We start from the raw sequence: 20,508 nt of genomic DNA on the forward strand, positions 1-20,508 counted from the left end.
ACATACACACACACGCGCACACACACACACACACACAGAACGATCTATCAGAGCACATTGTGTATCTGCAGCTCATGGAACAATGTGTGGAACAGGTACGGCAAAATGTCTTATTAATCCTCTGATTGGTGCAATATCGGCCACAATTTCAAACACGTCACTGTGCTTAAACACACAAAATTACATTCACACACATGAAAAAAATATCTAATTCCTCTCCAGGGAAAACAGAAAGAGATCACTGTGGGCTTTGTCAGTCATTCCGCAGGTTCAAAGCGCAGGGGGATAAAAAGAACAGTTAAGAGGCATATTAGTGAGTGTGTTTGTTGAGGGATGAACACGGGTCTCCATGTCTGCATCCTCTGCTTGGGAGTCTTTAGTTTGTCATTCAGCAGCAGATGGAGATCTGAGGGGAGACGATGGCCTGTGTGCCTCTGGCGGTTGAGAGATGTGTCGTCCCGTGAGCCGAAAGGGGCTGTTTTCTTGACGCCGCGATGGCCAAGATAGTGCAGGACAGTTCCCTGCTGAAATCCTGCATGAAAAAAAAAAAGTAAATAAAGAAAAGAAACCACATGAACTTTCATTCTGTCCCTCAAACACACACACACACACACACACACACACACACACACACACACACACACACACAGCCCCACACAGCCATCCGTTTCCATGCCCCAGCAGCGTCCATGTATGATGTGGTGAACCAGGCAACCAGGGATTGTACCCACCACATCTGCAGGCTCATTGGAAAACAATAGGGGTGTGAAAATGAGCGACAGACATCTTACCACACACACCGCAGTCACCTATAAATGGAAATAAATATTGTACTGCACACACAGATACTAAGACGCACACTTGCACTCTCTCTCACATGAAGCACACACATGCCTGTAAAATGGGGACACACAAACCCCAGCTCTAATCGTAACTGCCATACGCTGCAGAGCCTGCAAAACCTTTAAGCGCTCCCTTTCTCATTTCTATTGCGGCCCGTTTATTTGCGCTGAAAATATCTGCATGTCGCAGCGCCAGCCGACACAATGCACATGTGGTAGTCATCAATCATAATTATCATGGTTTAAAAAAGCCACAGCTGTTATTTGATTTTAAAAACAAGCCATAGCGCAGCGCCTTCCAACGATACGTCAAGTTGTCAGCGGAGGCCTTGGCCTGCACAGCAGAAATGTCTCTCTCTCTCTCCCCGGCGTTGGAGAGCACAGCCGAGCTGAGCTGCATTCAACCTTTCCCAATGACTCACCACTGTGTGTCTTTATTTTTAAACATTTTCTCTCTCCATTGCTGCGTGTTTATTCTGTCTGAGTGAGGCCGCTGTTATGGACTTCACACAACGTTTGTTTATGGCTTCTTTAATCAGGACCAGATAATGGAGAGCTGTCTCCATCCATGGGCGCATCCCCAGAAGCTGCGTGTGTGTGTGTTTCCACGCTTTCACGATACTCCAGAATGTTCCAATACATATTTTTCTCTGCAGATTATTAGTACACAGACAAGGGACAGGATTAAAGTGTGTGTGTGTGTTGTTCATGAGGCCTCGTGAGGTGATCTTCCTGTGTTCTACGTGATCTCACCCAGTCTTGATTATGTCAGCTGGTTTACTGTTACTTCTGGCAGTGTCATTGCCATGGCAACTTTGTTATCACTTATATTTACCCCTGACTTTAATCAAGCAGTATGGTGCATTACACTTTTTGTATTCATTTGCAAATTTCCGCCTGGAGCCGGAACAGATTGTGCTGAAAATGGGACAAACTTGATTCACATCAACACAGGACTTTTGTTGAGACGGAGCCAGGGCTGGGAAAAAGTCATAGATCACACATTATTTGTAAATGTACTGAATCTTGTGGCTTTTTAAGTTAAGAAATTACTTTAACTATATTTCCTTTTGGGAGCTTTTACATTTTGTATTTGCCATACTTGTTTAAGGTGTCATGCATTAATCAATGCGATCTTGAGAATAACTGAAGCCTGTATTAGATAAGATAAACATAAAAATAGGCTTTATCATTTATTTTCATTTGCTTAACCTTTATTTAACCGATTGAGATTCTCTTTTTTCAAAGGTAATTTAAAGGCACCCTGTAGAGTTTTAATTGTAGACAAATGTGGACACATTAAGTTTTTTAACACCAAACTATATTGTGCATATCCTTCTAAAGTCCCATACCTTCTAAAACATTTGTGAAGTCTTTTGCGTTTTCTTTCCTTCTCTTTCACTGGCCTGTTGCTACCTTTTATGGTGCATCACCACTTTCAAAACTGTGTATGATGCCACTCCTGTGCTAAAGAAAGTGACAAACAAAAGATCCAGGATCCGTCCCCTTGTCTGGATGTTCACCAAAAGTTAATGGGGGTCTATTCTGGGCCGAGACCCATACTTCATCCAAGTTTCATGGAGATCTGTTTTGTAGTTTTTGTGTAATCCAGCTGACAAACCAACCAACAAACAGACATGGATGGAAACATAAACTTCTTGGTGGAGGTAACAATATGGGGTCCTGCTTGTCAAACATACAACAAAGATAAGATCAGTAATTGTGATCAGATTAACGCCGAACTTTGTTCTATAACAAACGAAAGCAATATCCATGTTTGCTCTCGACACTGATCGAAAGCACCCACTCTGCCTCTGTGTCCCTGAGAAACACCTTGAATCCTTCTCTCTGTAGTCGGACATCCCAGGAGGGGGCATCCATAGCAGGAAATTCCTATGGAAGTAAACTAACATACAATTATTATGCTTTCATAAGAAAAACATTCTATGTCAGCAAAGCCTGTGAAAACGCTACATAATTATCTGACCTGCAAAAACTGCTCCTCTCCTCGAAAAGGACACAACTAACACTGCAGGCGAGAACACAACTTCTCAACTTCCCAGCACCCGATGGTAACTGTTCAACCAAAACTGTTGGTATACCAAATTTGTCTTGTCATAACTGCCGAATATGACAGGCTGCTCAAATATCCAAATTGGTGACCCAGTATTGCCATGCAGTGTTTTTTCCACATCTCTCCCAAAGCCGAATACAGATCGCGCCTGCGGATAAATTCATCCAGCCCCCCGTCAGCTTGGCTGACTTGACAAACAAACATTGAGTGTGTCAAAACTCCCAACTGCAAAGGGCTTCTGAGAGCACAGTTTACACTTGCTAGCCCGGTGGTCTGGCTTTATGAGCAATGGTTAGTGTCATACACACACACAGGCACACACACACACACACACACAGGCACACGCACATACAAGCCTCTTGAAGACTCATGCAAGACCCCAAGGGCCGTGAAAGCAAAGAAGGGGTGACGTAACACCTTTTTGCTTTCATTGTGTTTATCAATGAGATGACCTTACATGACTGGGGCCACAGGGTTATGTATGTTTTCTACCAAAGGCTGACACGTAAGTTGTCCTCGTACTATCCGAAGTGTGAAAAAAGTAGGTTGTGTGTGTGTGTGCGAGCATCCTGCACCTCTCCCTCTTTGACCGCAACGCAGCTGCGTCAACACTCACCTCCCAACACACCCTCTCACGTCAGAGTGTGTGTCAGAGACGCCGAGAAATGGAGTGTGTCTATGTTAGAGCGGTGGACAAAGGGGGGAAAGGAGGTGGTCTCCTGAGAAACCTGAGGAAGAAAGAAAAGAAGAGGGGAAGACGGAGGGGGAGAGAGCGATAGATATGAAGGGAGACTGAGGGGTCACATCTCAGAGAAGGTAGAGTGAGACATCTGGAAAAGAGAAAGAGTCACTGGGACGAGGAGGAAATTACAGCTGCCCAACAATGATTCATTGGGGAAAATTCTCTTCTACATCTCTCTCTCCTCCCTCTCGTCCTCCAACCTCTACACCTAACTCGTTAACCTCTCTCTGCACACTACTCCCCGCTCCAAATGATTGATCGCCAGATGAAGTATGCGTTCAAAACATTTGTAATTTTGCATGTCCTGAGTGTCTTCAAAGAACATCGATAAGCTTTACACTGATTGATAATTTGATACTGATGCTCGCCCCTTTTCTTTCCCTAGGGACCTGAGCATGAACAACATCAGTGAGATCCAGCCCAGGGCCTTCCACCGACTGCACCTGTTATCGGAACTGTGAGTACAAAAAATCATTCACTTAATAAACCTCCATCGTCACAACTCACAGATGACAAGAAACAGCCATTCCCCGAGTCGCTGATATGTGCAGACCTCGGTGATGGGGATTGATGACTCTGGCCTGCCTCTGATCTCTCCTACCAAGAAAGTGCCTGCAGCAATAGGCTAGTAGATCTTGGGCCGGCTGCACAAAAGAGGGAGGCGAAGGGAACCTGATAGTCACTCGGAGAGTGAATATATGGTCCTTAAAGCGTTTGGAGAGCAGGTTCTGTGCTCAGCATCCAAGCCGCTGCTTTCTTGCCCTCCTTGACTTTGTTTCAGCTGGATAGCTCAGCAGGAGCAGGACACACATAGACAAGTCTCAGCCAAGACAAACACACACTATAGGAGAAGTTCAGGTCAGGATTGGGGGAAAATGAAAAGAGCAAAGATTTATGTTTTTTCTTGTTTATAACATTAAGTATAGTTAACATTTTAAATGATATGATATAGGTGCCAATACACTTAATGAGTTAAATACAGAAACAGACATTCTTTATGCTTTAACATACATTCTCTTTTCCCTATAAAAACTGAATTTAACGAACTAAACAAAATGTTAAAATATGCAAAGAATTTGACTCAGCCACTGTGACAAATTTCTACACTGCTATAGACGCACCCTGGTCAGTGCTTCAAAAAAGTCGAAGGTATTGGTTTCATTCTCACAGGGCTGATGAAAGTTCATACGCCGCAGAAAAATCACAAAACGTTTTGCGGTCGACCTGGCCGATACCTGATTTGACCACTCAGCAGAATGCGGCTTGGTCTCAGTTTGACAAAGCCTGTCCGCAGATATGCCCCAAGGGTCTGAATGTGTGTGTAAGTCGTGGTGGGCTTAGAGTGTGTATGTCAGCTTTCACCTGATTCTTTTACTTCTGAAGCCTTGCATTGTGTGTGTGTGTGTCTGTGTGCGTGCGCGTGTGTGCATGGGGTGTTTGAACAGTCCACTGTTTTCTTTACTAATTCTTGCAGCTGCAGCCGGTGAGGCATGAGCTAATGATGATGAAAGTAAAAGGTTAACATGGAAACCATTCAGTTGGAGCAGTAGAATGAAGTCGAACAATGAAGTTTTGTGACACCTTAAAGTTCGAGAATTAAATCTAAGACATTGATTTACTGTCGTTTATTGCGTTGCTCATCTGAACTTTTGCCGTCATACAAAAAAAACAAAACCGGGAAAGGTCAGATATTGCTGATGGTGTAATAATCAGAACCACATAGCGCAGAGTGATGCTGAACATCCACGCTGACATTTGCCTGCATTGGGGAAAAAGGCGGGTGGGGGTTTTGGATGCAGCTCCACCTGCAGTGTTTGTCCAGACACAATCCTCCCAGTGTTTTACAGCCCTGTTGATCTTGCTTCCTCCATATCGCTCTCAAGTTCTGACACTTTATGGAGATGTCTGTTGCTTTGTAACTCTTCCAAGGAGGATGTTCCCTGCCTTAGAGCCAATTTTTATAGCCTGCTGACCATTTCTGGAAACATGCTGGGACGATGATGATGTTTCCAAGGCAGGGAAAGGCACATTTCTGTCCTCCACACCTGTCAAGAGGGGTTAGGCAGATGAGCCAGAGCAGGTTACCGTAAACACATTGTAACTGCGACATGTTATAGCGCTTAGAGAAACAAACCGACGGCTCTAAACACAAACACAGTCGGTTTGAGAGCGAGAGCTTTTGATGTGGGTCTACAGCACTTGTTGGTAGCGCGGGGAGAGGCGAGGGCCAGGCAGGTTGCGACTGGTAGAGTGATAAATTGTTTGATGTTGGGCTCTACCTCCCTGCCTGCCCTCCTTTACTCACTCTATCTCCCTCCTTTCCACTTCATTCTTACAGACCCCCATCTCCATTTTACTGCAGGCTATTGCAAGTTTTTCGACTTTCTTCCCTTTTTTGGCTCGCTTCATGTTCCAGCGAACCAAAACAAATCTGCTTATGGCAAGAAGTCCAGCTTTCATCCTGTTTTACACCATGGGGAGGAGAGGAAATAAAATCTTATGAGCCACATAGAGTATCCCTCTGAAGCGTGGCTCATAAACATAAATGTCTTTGCCGAGTTCTATAGTGTCAAGGTGAAAACAGCTTATCCCTTTGAACCTTACGTAAGGTGATTAAAATCATTCATAAAGCAGGTACCGAGCCTCCCTTTGATTCAATGAGGCATTCATATCGATAATAAGACGCAAGTGTAATTAACCCTCCCTCCAGCTCTTTCTCTACCTCTAACTCCTCATTACTTAATTGTACTCTATTGATCTCAGATCCCTCTCATTAAGCCTTCATTCAGTGCTTTGATCTGTAAATCGTCTCTTAATTTAATCACACAAACCTGCACGCAACTGTCAGTCAGACGGAGCATGAAGAAAGGCGACTGAGAGGCAGACTGCATGTCTATAGATTAATGAGAGGGCAGCAATGCCCACGTTGCGGTACAGACTCAGTGACTAGTTACTCATCGACATATCAAAGTCATCCCCTCTCATCAAATGTTCCGCTCTAATATAAAAGATGTGCCACCTTTTCCTGATCTAATTGCAGCTTGGAACCGGCGGAGGGTGGTTTAACTGTAGGTGAAACTGTCATACTTCCTGAACACAAATTTAGAAGGCTTTCCGCCTATCATCAGTATCAAAGTCCGCACTGTCCGTACTTCGGGAGATCACATTTCACTCTAGATTTTCCTTTGACTTCCCTCGTAATCAGCCGTTTGGGTCGAGTCTCTCATGCTCATCTTATCATTACCTGTCGTCGTCACTCACCTCCTAAACACAGAGCTGAACTCTGCCCATTCAACATGGCCTGACAGGTGCAATGATCACTGGTTTTATTTAAACCCTCTGTCAACATTGGCTTTGCTTCACTTGATGCACAATTTTAGAAACTCTAGTGAAAGTGCGGCATAAGCTGTTATCAGCTTAAGACTGAAATTCTGATCATCCTGAACTTGCCTTATGAGTAGTGTTGCAACAGTATGAGATTTGCATGTTACGATTACCATCGCACCGTATCAGGGTATTACACAATTATTATAATCATTGTCATCAGTTACAATGACCCTTAATGAAAAGAGGACAGAAGGGTTTCTTGGTTCAACAAGTGCTTTAGTATAATAACGCCTTCAGACATGAAATTTCAGACCTGAAACTTGATATTAACTTGAAATCCATCCATGCATACTCTTCCGCTTATTCAGGGTCAGGTCGCAGTAGGCTTAAGTTATTCCAGACATCCTTCTTCCTAGCAACACTTTCCAGCTCCTTCTGGGTTATCCTGAGGCATTTCCAGGCCAGATGAGATAGAAAAATCCTCCAGCGAATTCTGGGTCTGCCACGAGATCTCCTCCCAGTTCGTCTTGTCCACAAAAGAGATGCCCAAGAGATATCCAAATCAGATGCCTGAACCACCTCAGCTTGCTCCTTTTGACACGAAGGAGCAGTGGCTCTATTCCGAGCTCCTCGCCCTATCTCTACGGCTGAACCCAGCTACCCTATCAAGGAAAATCTTTCCATATGGTTCTATTTGATAACAATAATATGGTGGAATTCATAAATTCATATAATCAACAACGATATCATCTATAAGCAAATGTACATGGTATGAAAATCGTGAACTTTCATACCATGGTATAACTTGATAACAGTATACCAAACAATAACAGTATAACAAATGTAAGAGAAGTGTTGAGTGGAGGCCAGCGCGGCGCTGCTTGTCTTCCCCTCGATGATAAGATTGTCTGCTGATAGGCCAGGTGAATGACGTAGGTGAGGGTGAAGAGGTTACTGTCGTGGAATAATTTGGAATAATATCAGTTGTTTTGATATGCCACAGCTGGAAGCATCTTGGTCAATTAAAACTTTTCCTTTTACTGTTGCCAACATAGTTTTTTGTTTGCTTGTCACTCTCACACACACAAATACCTTTCCACCCACCCACAGTCTATATTTTACTCCAATAATTTTGGAGGTTAACGCCAGGTTAAGTGGTTGACCCCAGAGGCTCAACCTCCGAACAGAAGTAGGGATAACGTTTCTATTGATGGAGCAAAGGGTGAAGAAGGTCAAACATGCATATACTTTCAGACACACCCACACACAGGCTGCCTTCTCTCTGATAAGACCTGTTTATCCTCTCCTTCTTCTTTCATCAGCGACTCCTATCAACCGTTCAAGCCCTGCTGCCGCTATGACGTCCTATCACTAACTGAGATAGCATCCCAAAATATGATGTTGTCTTCAATGTCTCGGCCTTTAATCCCTCTTTTTGCTTATTATTTCGAGGCAATGTGACATGGTGATACATAATGATAATCAGCAGTTGGTATGCTTCAGTAAAGCCCTCACAGATCAGCTCAGATATCAGGGTGGTCTCACCTTTGTTATCCCACTTCTCTCCCTTGCGTTTGATCTACACAGCCCCTCTTTTTTTTTTTTTTTTTATCTATAAATCACTTCAGTAGAGTTGAATAATGCTGAGGTGGAATTTTGTATCTACGCTGTCCAGGGGCCAAGAAAAATTCGAAACATCCCCAAATCAAATTAAAAGAAAAAACAGTTGGAGCCGTGGTTTGACAAGAGCAAGGCGCCTTTCATTAGAATGAGATTGATGTGGAACGACCAGGCGGCTGAGTGCGGAACATTCACTCAGACGTGTGATCATTTACACACACACGTACACACACAAAAAACACTCACTGATATCATGGAAACAGTTGGTCAGTGGCAACCGGCAGTGTTCTGTTGATGTCTATCAAGAAAGTCTGAACACTTCTTTTCCTTTTTCAATATCCATCTTCACTTTCGACATAATTACCCATTTGACAAATGAAGTCGGCAATGATTCCACTCTAATGCTGTTTTGGCTCCAATGGTTCAGCTAATAGAGAAAGGCTGGTTGGCAGTTGGACATGCACATCATACCATAGCCTTAACTACGATGTTTGCTTTCTGAAACTCTCAATTATTGGCCCTCCACATCCCCAAGTGAAAGGAAATGTATTTTTCTTTTGTGCTACCTATATCTTTTTTCCCTCCAATGCGCCTGTAACTAATCATTGCGTTTGAACACAAACCAGAATAAGGCACTTAAGGGGTCTTAGCAGAATGAGGCTTAGATCTATTTTACCGGTGTCAGGACCTCAGCAAGGCCTACTGAAAAAGATCCTCTGGAAAAGAAGCTATTGGACTGGTCCCCAGTGACCAGCTTTTGCAATAGCGAGAACTGAAATGGTACTGAAGAAGCAGACCGACCGTCCTCTGAGGGACAACAACCAAGCAGTAAACAGGTTTCTTTATGAGTGAAAATCTGATCTAAAAGCCAGTTGAACATGTTTATCTTGAAATAAGAATGATACTTGGATTTTTCGGGGTCAAAGGGCTGCAGATCAACTCTCTATACTGAGACATCATGTGTTTGAATGAGTTTTGACTGTGGTTTGAGAGGCATGACTAAATGGCAACACAATAGTTCGGATAACGATCAGTCCATTATGTATCCCAGAGTGCTTATGTGGGTGTGCATTTATCTGTATGTGCGGGTGTGTGTGTGTTTGATAAATACAAACTCCGTAAAAGCTCTAAACTGGGCTGAGTGTGAGATTTGGCAGGCATGCGTGGGGTTGTGTGGTTTGCCACTGCACAGTAATAAGACTGAGACATGTTGACATGAGTATCAGATGTCAGAGGGAGTTTGCTGGGAGCTATCGTCCATTACCATCTGGATGATAGTTGCTTGGAAAGGCAGGCAGAGCTTTAAATCAATATTTCAATACCCTGGCACTGATGGAGCAACTCGGCAGGCAGGCAAGCTGCTTAGCATAAGGCTGAAATGTCAAGTAAATGTCACCTGTATAGTACCGGTGTGAGGAGGAGGATGCCAATGAGTAACTTTTAACTTGTGTGTTTAATAAAAGTGGGTGGTCTTGAGCTGTGAAGAGCAAATCTGTGTTTAAACTGTGCTTACAGCTTGTGACCTTGAGAGTTACTCAGTTGGACCGAACGTTATTTATTTGGACATCTTATACACACTCACAAATGACCATTAGGTGCTGTGTTTGATAAACAAACTGATTGGATTGCTTGTGTGAATGTGTGTGGTTTCTCTCCCTCGCTGTCCACAAGGCCCCTCAGAATGGGCCCAATTTACCTCAAGGACATGGAAACTAGCACATGCACGTTCACACTGCACACACATGCGCCTGTGTGCACATACATAGTATACACCTTGCCATAAACACACTCGCATGCACATAAGCCAATATACTTTGACGCTGCACTTGTTGACCCAGTCTCAGTCTCATTCAATTGAGTCTTTACTCACTCATCAGGACTCCCAGGATTGGTTAAGGTTTCAGGGTGTGCTTTGGGCCAATAGCAACCACATTGAAGGGAATAGAATATTGTTATTTGCATACTGCCCCAACAGTAACCCCAAAGCTGGAACTCAAGGATGAAGTCATATTGCAGCCCAATCCAAAAACTCAGATGAAGGCAAAAGGCAAAACTTCTCTTATGAGACTTGTTAATTCTTCTGTGCATGAGCTTATATTTAATTTTTTCATGTTCTCCCTTTTGATCTCAGTGTTTCTTTCTCTCCTAGGCGTATCTCAGGGAATCAGCTGAGGTATATCTCAGGCCACGCCCTCCAGGGTCTCCACAACCTCAAAGTTCTGTAAGTAACCTCCTCCCTCCCTCCCACCCTATCCCGCTCCGGTGGTTCAGTCCTCACCCCGAGTGGGTTGTTGCACTCCAGCATTCTGGGGGGATGGAGTCGCGCTCCCGCCTTGAATAAAACACACAGGCCATGCATCATTAACTGTAGTTAAAGTTTATAGGCTGGGGGAGACCTGCCCTGCTTGCAGTTCCTTCATTCCCAAACACGTTTCAGTTGCAAGCATGCACACACACATACACTCTCTCTCTCACACACACACACACACACACAGGTGTAATGCAGGGACCTCCCAGTCACACCACCCACCGAGATTACAGCAAGTGACAAAAAAATCACTTAAAAACGCCATTCAAAGCTGCTCTCTCAACACCCCATTTCTCAGAGTGTGTTCGTAGCCTTATGATCCATGGCTGTTAGTACTGCCGTGAAATATTAAATCGCAAAAAATTTGCAAAACAACCATAAAGACCATGGTACTTTCTGACTTGTGAGGCATCTAATCATGAGTTTCGAGCGGGTGCAAGACAAGGGTATTAAGGAGGTTTTCATGAGCTTTGGCAACCAACTCAATTCCTTTTGGACCCTGGCTGAGAAGAGTTTGAGCAGGCCTGCCACAAAATATAAACTTAGCCGAAGAATTGTGCTTTGTAATTTGAGGGAATCTGGGGGATTACCGGGCGCACAAGTTGATCTTCTTTCACCTTGTGTTGTGAAACTCGCCGAGACAGAATGAGCAAACCAGCCATGAATCCTGGACTATTATGTCATTACTGCAGAAGGACACACATATGCTGCATTCATGCAAGTCTGCAAGAGCTCAAGCTTCACATTAAAACACCCGAGCAAACTTTGGATGGTCTCTTTGACCTCAGAGCAGCTGAGCTGTTCGTTTCCTTCCTCAATATATTAGTTAAAGTCAGGCCGTGTCAAACACAAATGGACCGCTGACCTTGTGAGGAATAACTGCAAAGTTCCTGCTGAAAGTCGCACACACCCAGACAGGCGCGCACGCACGCACGCACGCACGCACGCACGCACGCACGCACGCACACTTATACACACAAGGTTATGAACCCAGAGTGGAGTACAGCGAAGCTCCCCGTAGGGAATTTCTTTGAAACAGGAAAAGACTCAATTCGATGTATTTATCATGGCATCATCATCCCAGTGGAAACATTCCCCGGATCCTCTCAAACCTGAGTTTTTTTCTACACTGAAGCAATCATCGCATCTTACACAGGAGACTATTGTGAAATATACTGGATTGCGAAAGTTATGTAGATAAATACAATATGCTCTTTACATCTTGAGACATCTCAGGCCAACATTGCAGCCATCACTAATAACTAAATAAGTATAACAATTGTCTTGTTCTTGTACTAAACTACGGGACTCTTGTATTATGATAACTTTATTGTAAGCTAAGATGTTAACTATTGTTGACAAAAGGCCTTACACTCACAGACTGAGTATTGTGGCACCATGATGCCATGATAAAGGCAGAGACGTCTCGCGTGCCACTGTCAGACAACAGTTAACGATAAATACTTTAAAGAAAGAGGGAGAGAAAGGCGTAGAAAGCGAGGGAGGGAGAGGAAAGAGAGAGGGCTATTGTTTGCTCCCCACTTCCTCCTCGCTTTTTGCTCCATTCTTCTGAGAATGACATCAGCAGCCCACCCAAGGAGCTTCTCTTTCTCATTTCTTTCTACCCTTCACATTCTCTGCTTCTCTTCAAGCTTTCACTGGCCCTTTCCTCCTTGTGTCAGATTTCCCCTTGCGATGGAATTATTTGTTCTGCCTGATGTGCCCTCATGCAAGCCACACACACTCCATGACGTATTACACCTATAACTGAATCTTCTGTGTGTGACTTTCAGGATGCTGCAAAACAACCAGCTGGAGAGACTTCCTGATGATGCTCCGTGGGACCTTCCCAACCTCCTGTCCCTGTGAGTCCCTCTCTCTCTTAAACACACTAATCAAGCTCATTTATCTCATGCAGCAGGGAATTTAACATCCCCTGGCCACCCACCCACACTCTAACCGCAGTGCAGGTATAGAGTACCACTGACATATTACAGACTCCAACAGCTCGATGCTGTACTGTCTGACGGTAAGAGTCACAGCCTTACTGTGTCAGTGCAGTTCATGGTAGCATCTGGAAGCCATGAGGGAAACAGCAGACACTGCAGGTCGGGGAGAGCATCTCCAATGAGCTGTGAAACAACCCCATTTTCCATCAATTCCCCCTCTCTTCCTCCTCCTCTCCTCTCCCCCGTTCTTCTCCCACCACCCACACCGCTATCCCCCTGGCTAATGAGAGTGTTTGGTGGCATAATTGTCTCATCTGTGGGGTCAGTGTATGCGCATATGTGTGTATGTGTCGGCGCGAATGTTGGGCGGGTGCATGTGGACCACCTAATCTGTAATTCCTTACCCCTACCCATCTCTCCCGACATTGTACCGCACACGTACTCCACATCCCTGCTTTCCAAATTAATAATTCTGTGTAAATATCCATAAAGCCATTTCCTTCATCGCACACTAAAAATTGCTGGAGTTGTAACTTAGTAGGGGCGTGCACATGTAACTCCTCTACCACCTACAGAGTTTCTCTGTCCGGTAGAGAGCAGGCCTGCTCTCCCTCAACACACCGAGGCTGCGCACACACTCGCACATCTGCATACACGTGCAGCACTACAGTTTGGGCTGTGTGAGTGAACGGCTAACCTCACAATTTTCTGTCATGGTGATGTCTCTGTCTACGTCTTCAGTCTATGTATGTGTATGTGTGTGTGTGGTCTTTCTTCACATAGAGATGCTCCCAACAAATTAAAACACACACACACACACACACACACACACACACACACACACACACAGTGCACACAGAGCCAGTGTATAGAGACGCACCTTGTCATTATAGTAATGATAAGCCCGCCGGAGAAAGATTACTGGAAAGGCTTTGGAGAATGAAGCTTGTCGGCGCCTCTCACTGACATAAAACACGGCAGGTAAAAAGGGAGACAGCACCTCAGACAGCACATGGGCTTTAAATTGGTATAAATGTATAAAGGAGGGTTTAACCCAAAATAAATCATGTCTTAATCTTGGACAAGAATCCTTTTGTCAGCAGAGAACTGAGACTGACTCAAGAAATTTGTCCCACCGTTTGGAACAGACTAATTATAACACACAGTGTTTGGAGCTATCAGATGCAGACAGATGTGCTTTGGGTCCCAACCCACAAGTCAAGCAGCGTAATCACCAATGATGAGTTCCACAATCCATATTAATCAAAAAAGAACTCCCTGTTTTGGGAGATTTGACTTAATGGCAGTGAAACGTGCACCTCCAAGTTCTCCGTCATATAAACTTTTGGCCATCTGGAGAATCGAATCAGTGGCGGCAGGTTCCAAAGATCTCCTGGCTCATTTAAGATAACTTTCTCTTTCTGTCTCTATGTCTTTCTCCCGTAATTCCTCAGACTTTGATGTGACGGACAGGAAATAGTTGCTGCTTTATTGGCTTCCGTGGAACATTCCTGGTTCTGTCTGGACCTTCTGGAGAGCTGGCAGGTCCACCCAGAGGAGCAATTATTATTTTGCCCTGGAGATCAAACCAGAAAGTTGAAGGGTCTTCCGCAGCTTTCATCCTGCGATTTGGGTCAGGGACAAACAATGTCCACAGTTGGAGAGCACAGGATGCACAAGGACGATGTTTAGCACTAAAAGAAAAAAGTGTGCTCAGGAAGTCGACAAGATGAAAATTTCTTGAAGCTATTTGTGTATGCTAGCATGCTCATTCATGTGCATTTACACGTATGCTGGAGGGTGTTTCCCTGCCTTGTGTGTGAGCATCTGCCAGTGTATACAGTTGCCTCTCCTGATGGAAAATTTCCCTGGGGAGAAAAACCCAGAGTTCAGAGTTCAAGTTCAGATTTCACTTTGATGATGCTGTTTGTTTGGTGAAGCCTCTGAGGGGTGGGGAGGCTGAGGAGGAGCTGTAGTGCGAGAATCAAAGACCCACAGTGGAAGATTGATAAGGGAGGATGTTTGAAAGACGAACAAGAGTTAAGGAGTGCGACGCAAAGGGGTTCGCGGCGGCCGGGAGTGCATCAATGAAGATGTTAGAAACAAAATGTGAGTGTGAGAGAGGGGGCCGGAGGGAGGAAAAGGAGATTAATGAACAAGTGTGAAGGGCCAAAGAAAGAAGAATAGCAGGAGGAAGTGGTCTCAGCTTGTCAACTCTGCCCTGAGGGGATCATTCATCACTATGGACAGTGTGTATGCCTGTGTGCATTTATGTGGGGTGTGTGTGTCACAGTCCACACTCATTGCCTGTGGGTTGAGGGACACCAAAGGGGAGAGGGGACAAGGGTTTGTTGGGTTTGGTTAAAGAGATGAAAAGTGCAGGAGGTGACTCCAGTACATCTATGTCAAATGTCCTATTTGTAACTACGGTCAACGTGTATGAGAAACAAAACTGCCTGAGAATACGTATGTGTGCGTGTGTGTGCCTGATAAAAGTATCATGATTCTCTCTTTTATGTTTTGGTTTGACTTTCCAACACTGAGGGCCATGCCTTTGTTAGACTATCACATCTGGATCTTTAAATATCAACAGATCATTGGTTTTATGTCCGTACAACTATTTTTGATTCTTCAACAGTTTAACCTCATCCTGATGGTTTTTCCTAGGTTATGGTTAGGCAATATTAAATCAGACTTACCAAAAGTTTTCAACAAAAATACAGCCTTTGGTTATCCAACAATAAACAAAAAAGATAAAAAATAAAGTTTGGGTTCCTTAAATTTTCACCCGAGTAAACCCTCCTCACAAATATATCATTAGAGGATCTCTGAAAATAGAAGCAGTTAGTCAATAATCTTGGTGCACACAGTTAACTGAAAGTACAGCCGTAGACTACTGGTTAAATAGTTGTGTCATCTTTGAAGTGTTTTTTATTCTTCAGACATGTGCTAGTAGGCAGCTATTGATTTTGATGAACGAAAGGGAAAGTTTATTTTCGATCGATTTCCGACTTCAAAATTGTGACACCTCTAGTGCCTGGTGTTATTAATTTTCTTCAGGAGCTGTGTTTGTGTGTGACTGGTGGAAACGTCAGGGACTGATGGCTACAGCAGGACTCCAGTGGAAAGACTGAAGGAGGGAAGAACAGCTGAAGATGCATCTTTAACTGCTCCTCCCTCCATCACTTTTCCCCCTTTTCCAGACACTGAGGGAAGTCAGCTTTACTCAACATAAATAAAAAGTGAAGTAGAATAAAACAGACTCGCCGCAACTGTTCCTACACGTTTGTGTTTTTCTCATCTTACATTTCATACGTGTCTGTGCTGGTGAAGCTCGACGTGGCTTGTTTAGCATGGGAATAAATCATGAATGAGGAGCTTCTCAGAGGCTGCAGTGAAGATGAAAGGGGGAGAATTAAGGATGCCTAATTCTCATAATAACCTTCCTGTAAGCCAAGGTGTTTCAATGCCACAAATCAACCTCTAATGCACGCACATGGATGGATTCACATGCACAAAAGCCGACATTAGACTGTGTGATTATCTCACCCCGCAGGCGTCTGGATGCCAACCTGTTGTCTGAGGTTCCGGCGGGGGCCTTCAGAGGGGTTCGCTCTCTGAGACACCTGTGGCTGGACGACAACTCCCTGACAGAGATCCCAGTGACGGCCCTGGACTCCCTGCCCTCCCTGCAGGCTATGACGCTAGCCCTCAACCAGATCACACACATTCCTGATTATGCATTCACCAACCTCTCCGCCCTTGTCGTACTGTAAGTGACATCTTGGTTTGCTTACTTAATGCTCTCCTGAGTCTGGGTTTCTCAGCCTACCAGAGAAATGATTTGTTCTGTTGATTGAGAACAGGGCGGTGGTGATTGCAGCGTGGGAAAAAAAAGGTTTTTTGAGGAGGTAATCTCTGCTTTGTTTAAAGATATTTGTGGCCTTTTTCCAGACATCTCCATAACAACAAGATCCAGAGCATGGACGCGAGATGCTTCGAAGGTTTGCACAGTCTGGAGACACTGTGAGTTTTACACACATGCACACAGACAAATGCACGCACACACCTTTAGTTTCCCCAAATTTAACCACGACATTTTCACTGTCACGCAGACACACACACCCAGACACACACACACGCAAAAGTGATTTAATTTCATAGGCCCAAATGAGTACCTCCGCTGTTTCCCCAAACACTGATGCAGGCTTTTTGATGACAAAGCAGCAGCAAGTATCAACATTCATTCAGTACGGTAGTGTTTATGAAAATTACCTTGCCTACCCAGAAAAACTGGTTCTCAAACGTTTTCATGCCAAGGACCCTTTGACTGACACAAATTAGACCACGAACCCCCTTTTGATAAAATTTTGTCCCAGAGTCCCACATCTGACAAGACCTTTGCTTTGGGGTGTGTAATTAGAGAAAGTATATAAAACTCATGACCAAAATCTCCATACAGTCCGTCATAATGTTACTCACGGACAGAATAAAGTGAAAGTAAATTATTCCCCTTTGCTGTGGACCCACGGCCTTGGAATGACTCCAAGATATAAGAAAACTCGATGAAATTTAACCTCAAAAGCGCAATAAAACCCAAAGCCATCAATTTACCCACATCGTGTGTCTGACATTTATTTTTGTGTGTGAAAGTGTTTCTTGGAACACCTGAAATTAAAGTGTTTTTATAAATCAAACAAACCACACATGCCAAAGAATAATGAAGTGTAGTGGTAAATCATGCAGTCATAATGATTAATATCCTGGTAATTTCAACAGGTGCTTGAACGTTTTCTCGAAACCACAACCAACAAATGAACGACAGGAATGTGAAGATGAAAAGTTCCTCTTTGATTACCTTGAAGCAACATCACAGATCCCTCTGTGTTTTGTGAGTGTAATTGCTAAGCAGCACTGAGGTCAAATATGGCTCAGCGCGGCTACAGGAGAGTTGTTTGAGTGTACGTGCCGTAGTGTCGATAACTAGATCCTACCCGCACGCCAAAGTGAAAACCACAGGAAACTGACGGAGTCATATGAAGAGGTGAAAAAAGAAAGCGAGAGAAAGTGCAACTGTGTCCTCCTGCAAAATTCATGGTGGTCTGATGAAAACACCGTCTCTGGCATGCTGCTTAACAACCTGTTGAAGTGTAAAAAAAATTATGCGTTCCTTTCCACATGCATGTGTGTGGGCAGATAGGCAAGTACTACTTCTGCCTGTGCTCTCACAAGGCTATGGCCAACTTAACACTCAACCTAATAGCCATTATCCATGCTGGGAAATGAGAGGGAACAGGGTGTAAGTCAGAGGAGCCCTGCTTAAAGGGATGAAGGGGAAACTAGAGAATGAGAAAAAGAGAGATGGAGCTCTCTGGACCAGAATAGTGTGTGTTAAAGTGTTTGGACCGTCAGCAGCGAGGAGAGACAGATGATTCAGCGGGATAAGATGACAGGTGTCACTGACGTGGGGATTGTGCTGGTATGAGGGGTTAATCTCTCACAGTGGCCTCACTTATGAGAAATACGAGAGACCATCTGCATCACCACCACCCTCCCCAACCCCTAGTGTGTATTATAAAATCATTACTACGAGAAGCTGTCCAGGGGACTGCTGGAAAACATATGCAAACAAGACAGAGCAGACACAGACAGACACACATTTCACAACATTCGCTGCTGCTTGGGGAAAAACACACATTGTTACCTAGAAGTACTCCATCAAAGGCATTTTTGTTGTCTTATACTTGAAAAGAATAAAAATAAATCCAGTTGACTTTGACTTTCAGATATCCTTTGACCTGGAAGGCCCATAATGACAGCACACATACCAGGGAACATGTCTTAATATGGCAATAGACATACTTTGTATGCACTCACATGCACTCTACACACATTTCGCATGCACACAATCATACTTACAATTACGGTTGGATACTGAACTTGGCACTTTTAAGAATATAGCTGAATAACAGTGCTACTACACATTCACGTTAAATCAATCAGTGCCAAAAATCTGTTAAGTAATGTTGTAAAGAGAAAGAGAGCTAGGCACACCTGGACAAACATCAAATATATAAAAGCCAAAAAGTGTGCCATGTCTCCTGCAGCAGCCGTAGCTGACATTCGCACATCTTAATCAACAGCTTTATGTAATTAATTAGCTAGTTGAAGAAGTTGTATTTGGAGATAACTGGGCTTTTTCCACTGTCTTAGTTGAGACAGTGAATCTTAGAATTTTTATTAGTGTTAGCCAAACGTCAACCAATGGCTGTGTCAGAAATTCCTTACAGACATGCTGGTCGGTTTGCTAAAGTGGAATGTGAGATCTTTTAGTAAGTCCAAAACCTTGAATGTGAATTTTAAACTATTTACAGGGAAGTATTACAGCATGCAAGCACTGCTGTAGTAACAACTACAAAAGGAAAATGCGTTTTTTTCCTTCTTCTTCTTCTTGAGATTAGGCATACGATAAGCTGCAACGGTGTACTGCTGCCCTCTACTGTTTGTTTATAATGCTCTTTTTGACAGTAAGATTTTACAATATTGTGCTGATATTCTATCAGTTTCTACATTCCAGGTATCCAGGTTGAATAAAGTGAAGTGAAAAATCGCCAGCTGCTTCCAGGTCTTTGTACAGCTTCCCTCTTTGAACCAATATTTGTCATATTTGGTGACTTATTTTTTATTGTAATCAATAAGGTTTTAATATAGAAAGAGCAAGTAACTACTACATTATTCACTTCTTTGAGTCACTAGCTGGCACTATGTACTCACAATATACAGACAGGACATACCGTGAAAACCCGCCTCCTGCCACCTCCATGGTGAGCTGTGTCGACTATAGCAGCGGTTGTTTTGATTCAGCGTTTCCTGCGAAAGTAATCAGAGACGAACCTAAATAATCAGGTCATAGCTGCAAAGGTCAAGGGTCACATCCTAACTTCACGCTCTACAGCTGTCAGCCTCTCACAGAGGAGAGGAAATGGCTACATATACATGCGCAATCAGACTCACGTTCTCACACACAGAACATCATATATGGGTGAATTATGATTTGCATTGGAGGAAAGTGAAACCTCCATCTTTCCTTTGACTTAATGTTTCTATATATCATTTTCATTAAGACTCTTTATCGTCTTGTCTCTCTCTTTTAGGGATTTAAACTACAATGATCTACAGGAGTTCCCTGTGGCAATCAGGACATTGAGCAAGCTTCAGGAACTGTGAGCACACACATGTACACACACACACACACACACACACACACACACAAAAACACACCTGCCTGACATGACTATCATGGTTGCGTTATCCCAAGTAATCCCGTTAAGTGATTTTAATGTGGCACTCGGATACAATCTCTCTCGCCCTAAGCAGGTGCTGCTTACACACCCACGCACCCGCTCGCCTGCACATACACACTGACGCGCACGCACGCACACACCACGTTTTCCCCCAGCTTCAGCAGATGTTTCGCAGCGTGCATATGTGTCACAGATACAGCGTATGTGTGCATGTTTACGTCTCACTTATCCAAAAATGTTTTTCAGCTGTGCAACGGCAGGTGCAACATGAGGACACATGACTTGCCTCTCGCTCACAAACACACTCTGTCTCCAAACACACACACACAAAATCAGAAACAT

At 43.9% G+C, this 20,508-nt stretch overlaps 2 protein-coding genes across 4 annotated transcripts in view; one reads left to right on the forward strand and one right to left on the reverse strand.

Moving 5' to 3' along the window:
* Positions 1–20,508, forward strand: part of lgr6 (leucine-rich repeat containing G protein-coupled receptor 6) — a 78,959-nt gene that overhangs the window by 48,265 nt on the left and 10,186 nt on the right. For 2 of the 3 annotated variants that reach the window (XM_030422604.1, XM_030422602.1), the window contains exons 2-7: positions 4,044–4,115; positions 10,755–10,826; positions 12,707–12,778; positions 16,419–16,634; positions 16,817–16,888; positions 20,017–20,085. In XM_030422604.1, the coding sequence (XP_030278464.1) occupies positions 4,054–4,115; positions 10,755–10,826; positions 12,707–12,778; positions 16,419–16,634; positions 16,817–16,888; positions 20,017–20,085 (563 nt within the window). In that variant the 5' untranslated portion in view covers positions 4,044–4,053. Of the gene's footprint in view, positions 1–3,727; positions 3,929–4,043; positions 4,116–10,754; positions 10,827–12,706; positions 12,779–16,418; positions 16,635–16,816; positions 16,889–20,016; positions 20,086–20,508 lie in introns of those variants that run through there. The other variant, XM_030422603.1, reaches the window with a different exon arrangement.
* ube2t (ubiquitin-conjugating enzyme E2T (putative)) overlaps positions 155–20,508 on the reverse strand; it is a 33,930-nt gene continuing 13,576 nt past the window's right edge. Inside the window, exon 6 of the mRNA XM_030422611.1 lies at positions 155–532. Within this exon, the coding sequence (XP_030278471.1) occupies positions 389–532 (144 nt within the window). The 3' untranslated portion in view covers positions 155–388. The remainder of the gene's footprint in view (positions 533–20,508) is intronic.

The sequence above is a fragment of the Sparus aurata genome, chromosome 7, assembly GCF_900880675.1.
Source record: "Sparus aurata chromosome 7, fSpaAur1.1, whole genome shotgun sequence".
Classification (NCBI taxonomy): Eukaryota; Metazoa; Chordata; class Actinopteri; order Spariformes; family Sparidae; genus Sparus; species Sparus aurata.